The sequence below is a fragment of the Narcine bancroftii genome, chromosome 6, assembly GCF_036971445.1.
Source record: "Narcine bancroftii isolate sNarBan1 chromosome 6, sNarBan1.hap1, whole genome shotgun sequence".
NCBI lineage: Eukaryota > Metazoa > Chordata > Chondrichthyes > Torpediniformes > Narcinidae > Narcine > Narcine bancroftii.
In genome coordinates, this window is record NC_091474.1 from 202,367,038 (window position 1) to 202,385,862 (window position 18,825).

At 39.7% G+C, this 18,825-nt stretch overlaps 1 protein-coding gene across 1 annotated transcript in view; it reads left to right on the forward strand.

Moving 5' to 3' along the window:
- map3k5 (mitogen-activated protein kinase kinase kinase 5) overlaps positions 1–18,825 on the forward strand; it is a 175,362-nt gene that overhangs the window by 35,054 nt on the left and 121,483 nt on the right. The window contains exons 4-6 of the mRNA XM_069887224.1: positions 5,076–5,269; positions 9,263–9,431; positions 10,750–10,856. Coding sequence (XP_069743325.1) covers positions 5,076–5,269; positions 9,263–9,431; positions 10,750–10,856 — 470 coding nt within the window. The remainder of the gene's footprint in view (positions 1–5,075; positions 5,270–9,262; positions 9,432–10,749; positions 10,857–18,825) is intronic.

Consider the following 18,825-nt stretch of genomic DNA (forward strand, 5'->3'; position numbering starts at 1 on the left):
GCCGCTTTTCTGCCAAAATGACTAGCCCATCACATCCCGAGCAGACTCCACTGTTTTCCCATCTGCCAGGGTTTTAATGAAGCCCCTTACACTTAACTCTAATTTGTTAACGCAAATAAACCGAATTTATTAACGAAAATAACAAAAAATAGCAAAGGACTAAGTCCTGCGGAGCCCTATCAATAACCATCTTCTCGTTGGAAAAATATCCATTGCTTCTTGTCACTGAACCAGTTTTCAGTCCGATTTGTCATCCTCTCTTGGATTGTAAGGGATTTGACTTTTTGAATCAGCTTTTCATTTTAGTCCCTGTCAAAAATGTTGGGGAACAGTAAAATTTCCAAATTAATTTGTGAACTGCAAACAGGGTAAATCAGCTGCAATGTTAGTGGTAAGTTGCTCTATTTATTGTCCTGTAATGGAAATAAGCAATAGAAAGAACATTTCAAAATTAAGATATTACAGTATCTTCAATTATTTATTAACCACAATTTATTTTATGTTGATGGTGAGCAACATGAAATATTAACTCTCCATAGATTCCTGTTGGCCTGCTGAGCATTTCTAGAATTTCCTGTTTAAATTTTAAAATTTAGTTTCATTGATGCTTTTTAAAAAAAAATGGTTTGGACTCATCCAAGGTAAACAGATGCTGGGGTCTCGTGCAGCACATTCAAGTGCTGGAGAAAGTCAACAGGTCACACAGCATCTTCTCTTGTATTTGACTTTCATAAGCTAGTTTTAAACTAGAGTATTATTTAAAAAAAAACTTTAAAAATTAACCGACTGCCCTTCTGTTTCAAAGAATGATTGGATTTAAACTGAAGAGAATGTCATTCATAACATTGCTAATTGAGTTTTTTTTTTACATCTAATTTAAAGCTCTTTATACATTATTAGGCTATTCTACCTCATTTCACAGTACATGCAAAATTTTATTCGACTTTATTTTTATAAAAGAGTTATATTTAAAGATCTATGAATAATAATAATAATGCCTGTACTTCAAAAAATTAATAATGAAGCACTAAGGAGTGTTCTTAGGTCAAGAAAATGACAATGTCAGAGTGTTTTATTTTTCATTTACATCCCGATCCTTAAAGTTAATTGAAAAAACTATCATTATTATATTATCCTCCACAATTTCTGTCACCTACAACATGATGCCATCACCCGATACATCTTCCCTCCCTGCGGTCTCCACAGGAACTGTTCCTTCCCTGACTCCATCATCCTCTCATCCCTTCCAACTAATTTCCCCCTTGGTACCTACACCTGTGACCACAGGAAGTGCTACATTTACACCCATACCTCCTCCTTCACCATTATTCGGGCCCCAAACAATCCCTCCAGGTGAAGCAAGACTTCACTTGTGAATCTGCTGGGGTCATCTACTGCATCCAGTGCTTCCATTTTGGCCTTCCTAAATCAAAGAGGCTGTATGTACGCAGATTGGAAGATCGTTTCATTGAGCACCTTCACTCTGTCCGCAGCAATGGCAGGAATCTCCCAGTGGCCAACCATTTCAATTCCACGCCCCACTCCCATGCCGACATGTCTGTCTGTGGCCTATGCACTGCCAGTCCGAGGCTACCCATAAATTGGAGGAGCAACACAATATTTTGTCTGGGCATTCTGCAAACAGATGGCAGTAACATCGACTTCTCTGGTTTCTGTTAGAGCCATCCCTCTGTTTCTCTCTCTCCCCTGTCCCTCTGCCTCCTTTCCTCCAGCTCTGCAACCTCTTCCTTCTCCATTCAGAGAGGTATCCCCTATCCATCACTTCTCAGCTTTTTTTCTCTTTTGCTTCCCACCTATATCCACCAATGACTACTTGCCTGTGCCCCTACCCCCACTATTTTATTTGGGTGCCTGGCTGCCTCCCGACCTTGATGAAGGGATTAGGTCCTAAACATTGGTTATATATCTTTGGTTGTGTGACTTGCTAAATTTCTTCAGCATTTATAGGGATACAGTAAAAGTCCAAACATCTGGATACCATAAATCCAGACCACCTGAGAATCCAGACTTCTCAAAACTCTCAAACTTTTTTAATTTAGTGGGCTTTTGTATGCATGCATAAGTGCCACAAATGTACAGTAGTTGTGGAACTGAACTAATATATATATTTTTTGTGTACTTTGTATTTTATATGAAATAATGTCGTTAATAAACTATCAAACTTTACCAGTTCATCTTTTTGTTATTCTCCTTAAGTTTGATTTTTAAAATTATTGCCCGAGGATCCAGAAAATCCAAGAATTTGGCCTGACGCAATCCCTGAGTAGTCTGGATTTTAGGATTTTTACTGAAAATCACTAACCTTATGCCTGGATTGACTGATCATTTGGGCAAAAGGATTTTAACACTTGGAAAGTTTTGGTATTATATTTGGGGAGTTACAAAAGGCTTTGGAAAATGTGGGAAATGAGATTAAAAGCAATTCATTTAATTGTAGTGTTGTCACAATGGCATACCAGTTTTGCAAGAATATGCCAAGTTGCTGTGCCAGAGGGTTCCTGTTTATTTGGCTTACCCTACTTCTAGGGTTTTATTTTGAATGAGATCTTTGATAGTAGCCCTTTCAATGTTCAAACAAAACAGATGTTTTATAAAATGGAAAAAAATGTGAGATTTTTGGTTTTTTTATATGCAATATTTCTCATTATATTTATAACTGATAAATTTCTGATTTTTTTTAAATGAGAAAATTAATTTTTGGACCAGTCTTTCTGGATCACAACTAGTTCTTGGATTGAGTTGACAAATAACATTTGTCAAAATATTAGTAAATCTCTTCTTGCAACTCTTAATAATACAAATGATTTGATTTGTAGCAGGGCATTACATGTTTAATATAGTTTTCATCTGGATGTCTTATTGTTCTTACCAGAAATATTGTAGTGAATATTTGGCTTCCTTCATTCAATATCATTTCATGAGATGAATAATTAGAAACTTACTTGTGTAAATACAGAAATTAGGCTGTTGGCCTTAAAATATTCACATCAGTTCAGTGTGTAAGCTGAATAAAAATCTTTTGTAAGTAAATGTAATTGTGAAGTGTGATAGAATATGTTGTGTTTTATATTGTATATAGATATGATTTGGGGAGATAAAGTGTGGCAGGTTTTTTTTAGTGTAGGTCACATAGAAACACTTCAAAATAGTTCTCATTTAAAATACTGGAGCTCTGCTCAAGCCAGACTGGCTGGCTCCGATGGCCTTTGCAAAAGATTTGGGGAGTGCCCAAGGGACTTCACTAATGGATTGCTGTTTTGAAAGCAACAGATGAAAGAACTCAGAGAATTAGGTTTGGAGCCGCAGGCTGTCTGAGTGGAGGTTGCTGTTCTAGGAGGGTCATGTGGTTTTGCAAGCAGAGAGAGAAAAAAAAAGCACTTTTCTCTGTGTGAGAGAGAGAGAGAGAGAAAGAGAATTCCGTTCTGCATTTCCACAGTCAGCAGCAGCAGCAGCTGGGACTGGAACAGGACAAGCTGGCAAGCTTGTGGAAAAAAAAACATTTTGAAGATGGGTTGTGAGTGCATAGTTCTGCCTGGTCAAAGCCCTATGGTTTATACAAGAGGAGAGGACTGGCTGCCTAATGTTTCACTTGAAATGAGAAACAAAATGGAACTCTGTGGACCTGAAAGAAAGACATTATCTTCTGGAAAACCCTGATGGGGCAAGTTTCTTTGGCAAGAACTGACATGGCTGATTAAAAGGGATCAGTTTGTGTCCAGGAACAGCAAATCTCTCTCTAAAAACCAACAAGAACCTTCCTGAGCAGTAACCTTTCAAGCACCAAAGCCTGGTGAACTTCATAAATGTTAAAATCTGTGCACAGTATAAGAATTGCCTGCAACCAGTAAACTTGGAGGAATGAGAAATGAGGTTGGACTGTGAATCAAAGAACTTTTCTGAACTTACATGCACATTACATACATGTGCGCTTAGAATTTGAAGGCGGTTAAGTTAGGTTAGTTAAGTTTTTTGTCATAAGTTAAAATTTGATCCTGTTTTCATGTTTAAAGATAATTAAAAACAACTTTTGTCTTGGTGAATATCTATTGCTGCTGGGTTTTGGGGTCCTCCGGGCTCATAACAGAAGCTGTTGCATGGTTTACATATGCAGCTTTTAAAAGTCTTGTCCAATGTTCCACACTGAATACGGAGTCTGTATTTCATACAAGGTAGACTTAATAAAGCAGCTTATTGAATTTTAACTTCATTCATGATGACAAGCTAATTCTAACACAGTTCATTGCTACTGCTTGATGCCTGGATATATTGTGCAACAGCATCTAACCATCCTCAGTGATTCTGTTTAACATTGTAGTGGTCTGAAAAACTTGAGAGGGAGTCTGGCCAGTAATTTCCGCAAGTCGTCATATCTCCAATGTCCAGCCTACAGAATGACAGATAGAGTGACATAGTTTCCTCAAGTTAAGTTTATTGCCATCTGATTGCAAAAGTACAACCTGATGAAACAGCTTCGGTCCTCGGTGAAAAACATGCAGACGTACAACCAGACATAACGCACATACAGGCAAACAATACACATGCAGGAAAAGTATTCATAAATACAAATAAATAAATAAACATAATTTTGTAAATGTATGAACCTTGGATGATTCGTGAGCAGTTCCTTTGGTCATTCAGGATTCTCACTGCCCGTGGGAAGAAATGGTTTGTTCCTCAGTCTGGTGGTGCTGACGATGATACTCCTGTATCTTTTTCCTGACAGGAGCAGCTGAAAGATGCTGTGTGAAGGGTGGAAGGGATCCTCAATGATTTTGTGTGCCCCCTTCAGACAATAATCCTGGTAGATCAAGTAGAGGGTTGGGGGGGAGGGGGAAGGGATTCATGGTGGTATTGGAGAAATCTTTGTAAAATTCCTTAATGCACTTTTCAATAGCGATTTTTAAAAAAAATATATGTACACAAAGTACATTGGTATATTGTTTGGACACAAAAGAAATGGCAGGGGCTTAGAAAAAACAGGCATGCTTAAAAAAAACAATAAAATAATAGAAAATACTTTGTTGATAATAGTGCCACCATGCCTTTTGTTACAGACGTCGTGTGGAAACTACAGCTTTATACCATATATGATGACTCCACACAACAAGTTGTACTGTTGTGAGAGCAGCTACATGAAGGGCTTGAGTGAGCTAATGCAGCCGAATTTTGAGCTGTTGCTTGGGCCTATCTGCATGCCATTAGTGGATCGCTTTGTTCAATTGCTGAAGGTTGCTCACGTCAGCTGCTGGTAGGTGGTTCTTCACATCAAGATCATGTTTCGGCACAAAAAACTTCCTCCGAGCAAGCCTCTGTATTCACTGCATTTGTTTTCATGTGGTTCCTTTATTGGCTGTGTATAAATAAAGCACCTGGTCATTGAGCCCTCCTTCACAATGTGATTGATTACACTGGACACAATTATTTTCAAAATATTTGGTTCCTGAAAGAAAATTAGGGATTATGATAGACAATATCAAGCTGCACACAAAGATCATTTCAGATTTGCTGTATCAAGTAGGAAGTTGGAGAAACATTAAAATAATTTTTATTAAATTTAGCATGTTTAATCGCATAATGATGTTGACACGTTGCGTCAGTTCAACTGACCTAAAAATGTTTTGGCACTGATTTTCATTTGTACTCAGCATCTGATGCTTCTCATGTCAGTGTCCAACAATAGTCAACCAGAGTTGATGGATACCAGTTGACCTGGTTCTTCTTTTGCATGGTCGCAATGTCCTGGTGAAACCTTTCACCATGTTCGTCACTGACTGCACCAAGATCAGCAGGGAAGAAGTCCAAATGTGAATGCAGAAAATTAATTTTAAATGACATGTAGCACTTCATGGTTTTGTATGTTTGAAGTAGTCTTAAAATATGATAGGAAACTATAAAAATAGGTAATATCTAAAAATGGTACGTGACAGGAAAATTTTAATGTGAATTTCATGATCGGCAGCCCAAAATCCATAGAATCACCCAAAAATGTTCAGGAAACAAAATCTTTGTTATCCAGTGATCTGATGCTGTTGCATTCCACAATTGCTCTAATCACCCTCTGAGCGTAAACAGCACGTGGAGGAAAATGTACTGAGCTGAGGACTACAATAAATTTGGTGTTGACCTTGGGACTGATTCATTTTTTTTTCTTTACTCGTGTTTGGTTATATCCTAAAGGTGGCGTGCGTGAGGGCTATGTGTAGTTTTTATTTGAACCATACTTCCATTTAAAGTGACCTCCTGGCTACTGACCTGCCAACCCAAAACTGAAAGATTACTTATTACTTAATTATAACATAGAACAAGAACAGATTTTGGCCCATCATGTCTGTGCCTAGCCAGATGCCAAAGTAGACAAACCATCCCGTCTGCCTGCACGTGATCAATATCCTTCTATCTTCTGTTTGTTCATTTGCCGGTATAAATGCTTCTTAAACATTACTGTTATTTCCCTTTCCCCCCCGCCCTCCCTTACATTATGTTCCAGGCACGCGTCTAGGTTAAAAAAAAAATGCCCAGCGCATCCTTTTTAAACTTTCCCCCTCTCACCTTAAAGCTCTGCTCTCTAGTATTTGACATTCCCACCCTGACTCTCTGACTGTCAAATCTCATAATTCTATAAACTTCTGTCAGACCTCTACACAGCCTCCATTGCTCCAGAGAATACAACCCAAGTTTGTCTGACCCCCTTAATATTCTTGATATTTTCAAGAAGATGAGAAATAAATAGCTCATTCTTGGAATTGCTAGAGGACCAGGAGCTTTATGAAGTTGTCATCACGTCTCCTCAGAAAACTCACTACTTAATCGCTCCACCCTTTCAATCTCCATCCCCAGCTACAATTTTCCTTTACCACCCATTTTCCTTGAGTGTGCTGTGCACAGTTAAATCCATCCTTAACTTTCCACCTCTTGTGTCTATTCACTTTGGTTTCTACCATTGTTCATTGTGTAAGAGGTCTTTCAAGAGAGGAGAAATGGAAAATCTCTTTGAGAGATGTCTACCCTGAAGAAGTTCTCCTCCTCTCCTTGAAGGGAGTTCTCACTGCTCCCCATAAGCACTCGCTGCTGCTCTCAAGCTCTCTTGGCTGGTGGCCTGTGCTCCTTCCCCTACCCTTTCTTCCTGCCATTTTATTCGGGTGCCTGTCTGGCTTTTTGCTACTATCTTGACAAAGGGCTCAGGTCGCAAGCATTGGTTGTATATATTTGTCTCCTATGGACTCTGTGGGCCCTGCTGAATTTCTCCAGTATTTTTGTGCATTAACTCCAATCACAGCATCTGCAGACATTCTTGTTTTGCTCCATTGAACTACTTTGTATGTGGCATCAGGTCTATTTCCACCATGCTTGTGTTCCTGTTTGGGTTTCCCCAAGATGGGCCAATGCCAGTCTCCAAGAGCAGCTCTGAACTGGTGTAGTGTCTTGCTGATTCAAGGGAAAGAAAGTTCTGGCTAACTTCTTTTGGGAGTACAGAATGCACAGCAAATGTTCCAGACTGGCTGTCTATTTAATCTTGGTACAAATATTTCTGACAAACTTTCTTTTTAATTTTGGGGCATAACAATGGTATTGCAATTCTACACATTGTAGTTATTTCCTTTCCTGCTTCATCTATACTATGGCATGTCAACTATTTTGAAATATCACATGATCATCACTCTACACCAGCTGTTTTTTTACAAGCCCATTGTTTGAAAAGCCTTTTTATTTGCATTTATAGCTATGAAAGTGTTTCAAAGAATTTAACGATGTCACATTCAAGAGTAAGTGTGAGAGATGCAAAATCTTTGATTTCTTAAAATTCCATACAATACAATTACTGCTTTAGTAAACCAAATTAAATGGAAAAAAACGCTGATGCTGGAAACCTGAAATAAAGCCAGTTAAACAACATCAATAGATAGAGAAAAACAGGAGTTAATGATTCAAGTAGAATTGATTATTAAGCACGTTGAACTGTTTCGACTGCTCAGGAACATTCGTTGACAACAATTTTTTTTAATTGATGTGTTAGTCTGACCAAAATAACAGGAAATGCTAATCCAATTACTTTTTTAAAATTATTATGGGAATGAATAATTATGACTAGGAATATAATTGATTAAATGAATGATGAATTTGCTGCAAATAGTTGGAGTATTGGTATAGCCATCTTTGAACAATTGAAAAAGTCACCTGATTTCACTTCCCTCATTATTTCCCATTGGCTCCTACTTGATCATTCACCAGCATTGGGTTTGGATAATGAAAGGATCAGGCTGAACTGAGCAGTGCTTCCCTGGTACATTTGGATGGATGGATAGTCCTGATGCCTTGCTACACTTACATATGAAAAGTAACCACTCTGGTTCCAGCCTGAAAATGTGGAACTAAGATCAGGCATCACCTTTCAGGAATTCAGGAAGCTAGTGGGGTTGCAGGAAGTGTGAAAGTATGTAAAACTTCCTTTGCTACCATTGGAAATAAAATACACAACAGATTATATATTATTGAGCTGATAAAGGGTTCATTAGAAGGGCCTGATATCATGTAGATTTTGTACTCACTGAAATGTTGTCATGTTCACCAACCATTTTTTTAACAGTAATACTTTTGAATAATTTTCTGTAAATTTTTTTACTATTTTATTTATTTACACCACTATAGAAGTCAATTCTGGCCATTTAAATCTGTGCTACCCAATTAACCTTCCAACCCCATATGTATTTTGGAGGGTTGGAGGAAGTTGGAGCACCACCAAAAGCAAATGCCGGTCATGGGGAGAAATACAGGCAGTGCTGGATTTGAACCCTGATCACTGGTGCTGTAATGGTGTGCAAACAGCTACGCTATCTGTGCCACTAATAAATAGACATTTCAGTACAATAACTGCTTTACTTTTTCATAACTGCAGGAAATGCCAGCAAGCCAGCTACAAACCTCATTTTGCCCTTCTTGTTATTAATTCTCCATTTTTGTTTTTCTGAGCCCTTAAGGCTGATCTGTCACATTAACCACCGTATGTGAGTTAATGGTTGTAAACATTCTGTTTTAGTAGCAACATCTGATCAGGAAAAAGGATCAAATAAATGTCTTGAAGAGGTAATGTGTTTAAATATGTAGATTGAATCCTGTTCATCATAGATTTGTCCTTTATCCTGGATGATGTTTTAAAGTCAATGTTGAAATGTGAGAATGACTTCAAAGACCACGCAAGTGAAAGATTTGCCATTCAAAATAATATTGTCTTTGTGATTTACAGTCAGTATTTTAGGGAAACAATCTTGAATGACATCAGGAAAGCTCGTGAGCTTTACAGTGCTAAAGAATTGGCCATGGAGCTCGGACGAATAAGAAAACGCCTGGACAATGTTGAAGTTCTCTCTGCTGATATTATCATTAATTTACTTCTTTCCTATCGAGATATTCAGGTATATGTTATGGAATGAATGCACCAAACTTTAATGACCACTTATATTTTAATGTCCAAGTTCAAATTTGTGGATCAAATCAAATTTTCTTCACATCTTTGCCTCAAAGTCTGTGTTTTGTTCTATGAGAGAAAAACATTGTAAACAAAAAGGTAGAAATAAGTACCTTTCCTATTGTCTACATTCAAAAGCAAGATTGGTGGAGCAACTTCAGGTTTCAGTGACCCACTTGAATCACTCCCATGCTCTCATTCCTGGGCCAGACCTGTTGTCTGGCAGATAGTGACACTGAGTGAGCAAAACCTCACTCTGAAGTGGGTATTATGATTCCTAACTCAGGATCCAGATATCTGAACTGAACATATTCTGTTGTGTTCTTAGTGTCCTTTGCAGCTAAAACAATGGTTCTCAATATGACAATGGGAGCCTCCTGAAGAGAAGCTGTCCCGTCCCCCCCCCCCCCCCAAGAGCTCACTTAATGGTCTTTGGGCTTCTAGTGACAGGACAACTAGCTTGCTTCCAGCTTTTCTGCCACACCAACAATCTTTAGAGCCAGCTGAGGAGTGCAAGAACACTAGGAAGGCATCCAAACTGGAGAGTTTCACTGTAGGGCTCCATTAGAAAACAGACAAGGGTGGATACTGAATTTGACACGAGCCCTACACTGCTTTTGCAGTAAAGAGAAATAGAAGTTGGATTGGGAATCACCACAGTCTCGTTAAATCACATAACAGTTCACAGGAGGCAGCAGAATAGACTGCATCTTTCTCATGTTCCTTTGTGAGAGAGGACGTTTGCCTAAAAATGAATTAGAGATGTAAACAGCATGATATTGCTGTTAAGGAACCGATCTACTGTGTTTTCAAAACATTTTTTTAATTTCCAAATTGAGAGTTTATCATTGTATACTGAGATGAAGGACAGTGTAAACACATAACTGAAGAAGCTGAATGAAATATCAGGAGCCACAAAACATTGCATAGAACATTCACTAGAAACCTTATTTTTTTTTTGTTGCAAAATATTTTCTACTTCAGCTTGGCTAAATGGAGTGATCTAGGAAGGAAATAGATATTAGGGGGAAGGTGGGGAAGAAATCCATCTGCCATTGCAACTCTTGTGAGAGTGATTGTAAAGTTGCAGGATGGCATGCCACAATTCACTAGTGAATCAGTGAGCTGTATTACTGACTGCCACATGGCTTTTAATGATGACACATGCAGTCATTTACAAGCTTAAAATGTGTATCTGGAATTTTAAGCACAGAACACCTGATGTTAAATTACATTAATTTTGTGTCTGATTTTCTCTCCTTAAGGACTACAATGCCATTGTAATGTTGGTGGAGACTTTGGAAAGACTTCCAACTTGTGATCTGGTGGACAATCTTCACATCAAGTTTCATTATGCCTTTGCACTGAATCAGTAAGCCATTAATTTAATATTCATTCTGTATTAAATTCCTACATGGTGTTTTCAAGGATTTTTATAATTTTGAAGGAACTTAATTGTTGTATCTTTTTTTAGTTTTATAGGAATTTTTAAAAAAAAATTTGATGGTGATATTTTCTACCCAAAGGTGGCAATTTAATCTAAGAATGAGGGTTTTCTCTTAATTGTTTAATGCACAGTAGATGGATCTTTTATAGTTAGTTGCAGGGAGAGCAAAAGAACTAGTGGGAAGAAAGCATTTTTCTCCTCTGCTGTAGAATGATGAACAAAGAAATATCCTGGGAATCTTGCCAAAATATGCATTTTAAAGTATGCAAATAACCATGAAGCATGTAAACTAGGTTGAAAAGGCAGTATGAATTGCCTGGATAAGAGTACAAGCATAATATATCCACATTTACTGATAACACCAAACTCTGTGAACTGTGATGAAAATGAAGATAGCTCAAGGAGATGAGAGCAGGCTAACTATTGAAAAGTTGAGTATTTTTTAAATGCAAGAGATTTAAAGGTGCTTGTGGTTAGAGGAACCTGGGTGTCCTGCTTCAAGAGTTCCCAGAAGCTAACATTTTTGGGCCATTACCACTTCAATGACCCAAAAACCTTCACTAACTCATTTGTAATGTCTCATTGAACGAGCTGGGATCCTTTCAGCAGACGCCATTTTAACACGTGATATGTGAACAGTTACCTCTAAATATCAGCTTGGGCATTTTTAAAAGGTGGCACATTGGCTAGCACTGCCCCACGGATCCAGAGGCCTGGGTAAAATCCTGAACTTGGATAACATGGGTTTCCTGTGGGTGCTCCTGTTCCCTCCATACCCCAAAGACGTGTGGGTTGGCAGCTGAATGGGCTATTGTAAATTGCCCCATTGTAGGTAGGTTGCAGGAGTATGTGAATGTGTGTGGAGGGTCATTGAATGGGATGCAAAGGGGAAAAAAAGGAGACCATTGATGGGCATCTGATGTTTGGCATGGATGCTGTGAGCCAAAGGACCTTTTTCTGTCTCTTCGGACTCCTTGACTCCATTTGCCGAGTCAATTCTGAATGATTATTGCTTCACGGTTTAATTAAAACTCTGGAAACATCTGTGCATTTGCAGAACATCAATTATGCAGAGGCCATCTCTGGAACAGCAAGGAACCAGGAAGAGAAACGCATATTAGCCATTATTCCAAGAAGAGTTGGGGAACTTGTACATAGAATATTGGGTACAGATCTGGACTCCCAACATACAGGAAAGATATACTTACAATGGAGGGATGCAACAAAGGCTCATCAGATTGATTGGTGGTATGGAGGACTTGTTCTCTGAGGAGAGATGTGTTGTGTATGCCTTTCCTCTTCAAAGTTTAGAAGAAACAGTTGATGTAATTAAAACACACATACTTTTCTATTGGAGCTTGACCTGGTAGATGTGGGAATGCTGTTTTCACTGGCTGGGGTGTCTTGAACCAGTGATCAGAATCAAAATAAGGCCTTGGACATTCAGGACAGGTGAGAAGAAATTTCCTCACACATAGGGTAGTAAATGATTTGAATTTATACTCTAGTCTGCTAAGCAGGCTAAGTGATTGATTACATTCATGATTAAGACCAACAGAGTTTTAGACATGAATGGTGTCATGAGGTATTGGGTTAGAGCAAGAAAAATGGTACTGAATGGTGAAGTAGGTGCAAAGGGCTAAATGGCTGACTCTCTGATTTTTTTTTTCCAATGAAGTTGTGGAATAAGTTACCAGGGAAAATCATTGATGTATATGTGTATATTTTTCAAAAGATCAGAAAGTGTCCAGGGAAAGGATCTGGTGAAGAATGAATAGCCTGTTTAAGCACCTTGAATGACTCAGTGTAGTAACTAGTGAGACATCTATCTCCTGGTGCTGTTCATTCATCACACTTACCTTTACTGACCTGCATTGACTCCAAAGAGAGCAAATCCGTAATTAAAAGCTCTTACCATTGTTTTGGAATCTCTCCAAAACCTTATAACTTTCCTTCTAACTTTGTAATCTCCTCCAACCTAACCACCTTCTGCAATCTTTACCCATTCCCTCTGGCTTCGGTTTTAATTGGGAGAATGGGATTGTTCTCTGACCCAGCATTGACTCAATGAGCAGAGAATGACCATGCTCAATGAGACACACAATAAACATAGTTATACAGCACAGAAACAGGCCCTTCAACCCAACTCATCCAAGCCAACCAAGTTCCCATCTGTGCTCGTCCCAGTAGGCTGCACATGGCCCATATGTTTAACACTTTCCAAAGTGTATCTATCCAACTTCCTTTTAAATATAATTATACCTTCTTCCACCACTTCTTCTGTTGTAATCAACAACTGTGCCTTTAGCTTCTGTGCCCTTGAACTCCCCCTCCTGAATCTCCCAGCCATTCTGCCTTGCTGTCTATGTCTTGAGCTGACAAAGGCACTAATTATCTATCTGACCCATCATAAACTATCTGTCTGGATCCACCTTCCTCGCCTGGTCAAACCCCTGAGAATAACTTTTTGCACCATCCAAAGGCAGCAAATCTCTAAGGCACACCACTAGTTACAGGCCTCCAGTCAGACAGGTAATTATCTATTGCCAGTCTCGCCCACTTTCTATCATGCACAGTGCTTGAGGTTGATGCAATATGGAATATTGAAGGCTGGTCACTGAGCCTGCCCAGCAGTTACTGCTGTTTAGGAGTTCCTGCTCTATATAAATACTGTTGTTCATATGCCAGAGTGTCACAGTGTAGTCTGTGCAATCTGTTTTTAATGATGTAACACCTTTAGTCCCAGTACCATTCCGGTGATAAACCTCAGTAACAAGCAATTAATAGTTCTAAATGCAAGTTTACAGATGGCCTCTGCATAATTGATGTTCTGCAAATGCACAGATGTTTCCAGAGTTTTAATTAAACCGTGAAGCAATAAACATTCAGAATTGACTCGGCAAATGGAGTCAAGGAGTCCGAAGAGACAGAAAAAGGTCCTTTGGCCCACAGCATCCATGCCAAATATCAGATGCCCATCAATGGTCTCCTTTTTTTCCCCTTTGCATCCCATTCAATGACCCTCCACACACATTCACATACTCCTGCAACCTTCCTACAATGGGGCAATTTACAATAGCCCATTCAGCTGCCAACCCACACGTCTTTGGGGTATGGAGGGAACAGGAGCACCCACAGGAAACCCATGTTATCCAAGTTCAGGATTTTACCCAGACCTCTGGATCCGTGGGGCAGTGCTAGCCAATGTACCACCTTTTAAAAATGCCCAGCCCATGCTGATATTTAGAGGTAACTGTTCACATATCACGTGTTAAAATGGTGTCTGCTGAAAGGATCCCAGCTCGTTCAATGAGACATTACAAATGAGTTAGTGAAGGTTTTTGGGTCATTGAGGTGGTAAATTGGATTAGACATTGGCTTTGTGGAAGAAGCCAGAGAGTAGTAGTAGATTATTGCCTGTCTGAAGTTCTGTGACTAGTGTGCTTCAGAGTTCAATGCTTTATTTTGTTGTTGTTTGTCTGTCATCTATATCAATGATCTAGTTAATAATGTGGTGAATTGGATAGGGAATTTTGTAGAACACAAAGATTGAAGGTGTAGTGGACAGCGAGGAAGGTTTTAAAAGCTTGCAGCGGCATCAGATGGAAAATGGGCTGCAAAATGGCAGATGGAATTTAATGTGGACGAGTGTGAGGTGTTCTACTTTGGGAGGACAAACTAAAGTATGACGTACATAGTAAACAATAGGGTACTGAGGTGTGCAGTAGAACAGGGGGATTTGGGAGTACAGATACATAATTCCCTGAAAGAGGATCTCCGGTAGAAATATCTTTTCACACATTGGCCTTCATAATCAAAGTATTGAGTACAAGAATTGGGATATTGTGGTAAGACATTGATGAGGCCACATTTGGAGTATTTTCTGCAATGTTAGTCACCTAACTGTAGGAAAGATATCGATGAGATTAAAAGTATGCAGAAAAGATTTGCAAGGAATTTGCCAGGACCAGAGAAACTGAGTTCTGGGGAAAGGCTAAGCAGGTTAGGTGCTTATTCCCTGAGGTGAAGAAGAATGAGATTTGATAGAGGTGTTCAAAATTATGAAGTGTTTAGATAGAGTAAATGCAAGCAGGCTTATTCCACAGAGGTTAGGTGAAACAAGAACTAGAAGGCATGCATGAAAGGAAAGGGGAAATGTTTAAAGGGAACATTCATGAGAACTTCTTCATGCAGTGTAGTGAGAATGTGGAACGAGCTGTCAGCTGAAGTAGTGAATGCGGGTTTCTTTTTGATATTTAAAAAATATGGATCGGTACATGGATGGGAGGGGTATGAAGTGCTATGGTCCAGCTACAGGTCATTGTAATGAGGCAGGTCAATCGTTTGGCGTTGTTTCTGTGCTGTTCTATCTATGATGGTCATGTGTCACACTCCAGGTGTTGGGATGAAGAAGGGGCATGCCTGAGTGGCAATGAGGTGTTGGGTATGAACAAACAAGAGAGTCTGTTAGCCTACACCTGAAGAAAGCATTAAACTATTTGCAGATAAATTTATGGGGCAATAAGGTTTGCTCTGTCTTTGATCCACCATTGATTACACCAGTGGTTCTCAACCTTTTTCTTTCCACTCACATACCACTTTAAGTAATCCCTATGCCATCGGTGCTCTGTGATTAGGAAGGGATTGCATAAAATGGTATGTGAGTGGGAAGGGAGCGTTGAGAATCACTGCTCTAGACCCAAATGTTACTGAAATATTTGGAGTTATGAAACCGTGCACATAACGAGTCAATTAGGTTCGATTAAAACAGCAGTTTTCAAACTTTTTTTTCACCCACATAACACGTTAAGCAATCTCTAACTAATCACAGAGCACCTATGGCATAGGGAATACTTAAAGTGGAATGTGAGTGGAAAGAAAAAGGTTGAGAACCACTGGATTGCACTGACCCAGTCCTTGGATGAATCAGCTCTGACTTGAAATCCTCAGTTTCTGATCACTATCTTTAATAATGTGGGATCAAAGGCACCCAAATTCTTACCAATTCTTAGCTGTGACTTAAGATGCTCCTTTCTGAGACCAATAATGATAGGTTTTGTGACCATCAATCAGCACATTACAACAACTCTACTTCTTTCTATCCTTTATTCTCACATCCCCTATCTGCGGAGGAAGTGGTAGAGGTGGGTAGAATTGGAATGTTCAAAGGACATTTAGACAGGTACATGGATAGAAAAGGTTTAGAGAGATATGGGCCAAATGCAGACAACTAGGGCCATCTTGGGTCAACAACGGAGTAAACAAGTTGGGCCATAGACCCTGCTTCCATGCAATAAAATGCTATGACTCACTCGAGATCAGATCAGTTACTATTTATTGTCACGTAATGAAATAGAAATGTAATATTTCACAAAATTTATTCTGCCTTAAGGCTGACAAAGATTCTACATTAGCATTGCCTGGCTTTCCTTACAGTCAGAGAAAGAGAAGCAAAAGAGAGTCCCCCAGAATCACCTTTGGGTTCACCTTCAGAGCTCCCGCAGCCACACTAGAGTCCAGTTCAGTTTATTGTCGATCTAAGCCCAGATCCAAACCTTCAACATGATAAGGAAGCCTTTTTTGCCCAGAGCCCTTCAGGAGACCTCCTTACCCTCATCATCCTCTTTAATTCCAGTCTCCTGCAGCCTGGTGGAAGTTCTTTGACCTCAAGTTGCCTGTACCCTGTGTGGGATCTTTGCCCGCAAGTCACCGATGTGTCTGTCCTTCAGCTGCAGAGTCCTTGCTGGTTCACCACTGTGGTCACCATCCCGTAGGATCGTCTCCTCTGCTTCTTCTCAAATGGGAAGTGTCCTCCTCATTTTCTGGTGCCCTGTGCCAGTCAGCTGCTCCCCCAAAGTTTGTAACCCCTCGAGACTGCATCAAACACACGAACCACCATTTTGGGTCCAGATCCCATGATCACAGGATTTTAAATAAAACACCGTCTGTTCATTTAACAGGCCATTTAAAGCCTATACGGAGATGTTGGCAGTAGGATTGGGTGGTAGAATCCTACGGTGGAGTGCTATGTCTCTGCTTCCCATTTCCCATGGGTCTGCACCAGCACTGCTGATACAGAAACTTTGGCAATGCTGCCATTTATTTATTTTGGAAGGTTGGTATGCTCTTCCAACTACTTAGTTTTGTGTCGTGCATCCACAGCTCGATATTCAGTCTGATGCGATCCAAGGTCCAGAATTGGGGCACTTCAGGGTTCATAATTTGCATCGATGTTAATTAGGTTGAGTAAGGATGAAATTCTCCCTCTTGGCCTTCAGGAAGAGATGAACAGAACATCAAATTGGGGGGGGGGGAAGCTAAAGTAGCAGTCAAACCAAAGCTCACACCTTTTCAAAATCTGTCCAAATCCTATTCCAAATATGTACACATTTGTGTGTCTCTTGTTAATGTTTCAATCTTTCACTGAATCATAGATAGATTCTGATTCTTATAAAACCAGAAAAGATCCAGCAGTGATGCAGTGAAGAGAGCCACAGTCTCACACCTCTCACAATTCTGATTCAGAGAACGTCAAAGGTGACAGCACACGAACAGGCCCCTTGATCTAAGATGTCTGTGCCAATTATGGTCCCATTTTAAATTAATCCCATTTTCCTGCACATAGTTTATATCCCTTTATTCCCTGCCTTTTCGAGTAGCTGCCAAAATAACTCTTAAGCATTGCCATCGTATCTGCCAGGCACTACCACTCTCTTGGGGGGTGGGGGAGGGAGGGGGGAGGAAAAAACCTCCACTCTTACCTTAAAGTTATGCCCCTTCACATTTGAAATTTGCACCCTGCATAAAAATAGTCTGACTATGCTCTATCTCTATGCCATTTGTAATTTCACATCAATCACTTCAGAAAAAAAAATCCATTGCATCCAATCTCTCCCAACTGTCTAATCCAGGCAGCATCCTGGCGATCTTCTTCTGCGCCCTCTCCAAAGTCTCCACATCCTCCCTGTAATGCAATGACCAGAACAAAACACAGTACTGGGATACTGGGGCCTGAACCAAATGTGACCTAACCAAAGTTATGTACAGCTCTAATATGACTTACCAGGTGCTGTACTCAATACCTTAACTGATGAAAGTAAGTGTATAATGCCTTCTTTACCACTTGATTTACTTGTATTGCCACTTTAGTGGAACTGTGGACTGGCACCCATGATCCTGTGCAACCCAAATCTGTGTGGAGCCTGCACGCTTTTTCTTTGTCTCCATGGGTTTCATCCAGTGCTTCCTCTTTCATGCCAAGAACATGTAGGTTGGTAGCATAATTGGCCATTGTAAATTGCACTGAGTGTGTAGGTGATCATGATGGTAGACTCTGTGTAATTGATGGGAATGAGGGTGGAATACAATGGGATTAGTGTGAAGGCTGACTGATAGTTGATGCTCACTCTCTGGGCCAAAGGGTCAGGTTTCTACACTATGACCCCGTGAGAATCTATTGTGTTCTGCAGTGTTTTCACATTGTAGCCTGCCTGCAGAAGAATAAGCAACAGTTGAGAGGACCTTCAGTAAACATGAGGGATTCATTTCAACTATGGTGTCATACTCTACTGGAAACTGTGATTGTGGAGCCGAACTTGTCTGATGGTTCTTCACACTGGTGTGGTTAATATGATTTGGTCTCAAGCTGCCATGTTATCCTGTTTTGTACCAATGGTTTTATTCTGGTATTTTGCTAGTGAATTTACTTCCAATATAAAATTCTTGTAAGACGTATTTGTGTGAAAATCTTGCTTTATCAGTATTTCTGACAAGTCTAGACAGCTTAGAAGCAGGATGTTGGGGAAGAACAACAAGGGGTCACAGTCGAAGCATATGGGGTAAAGTGCTTAGGATTGAAACGAGAGAAGACATTTTCACTTAGAGTTGAGAATTA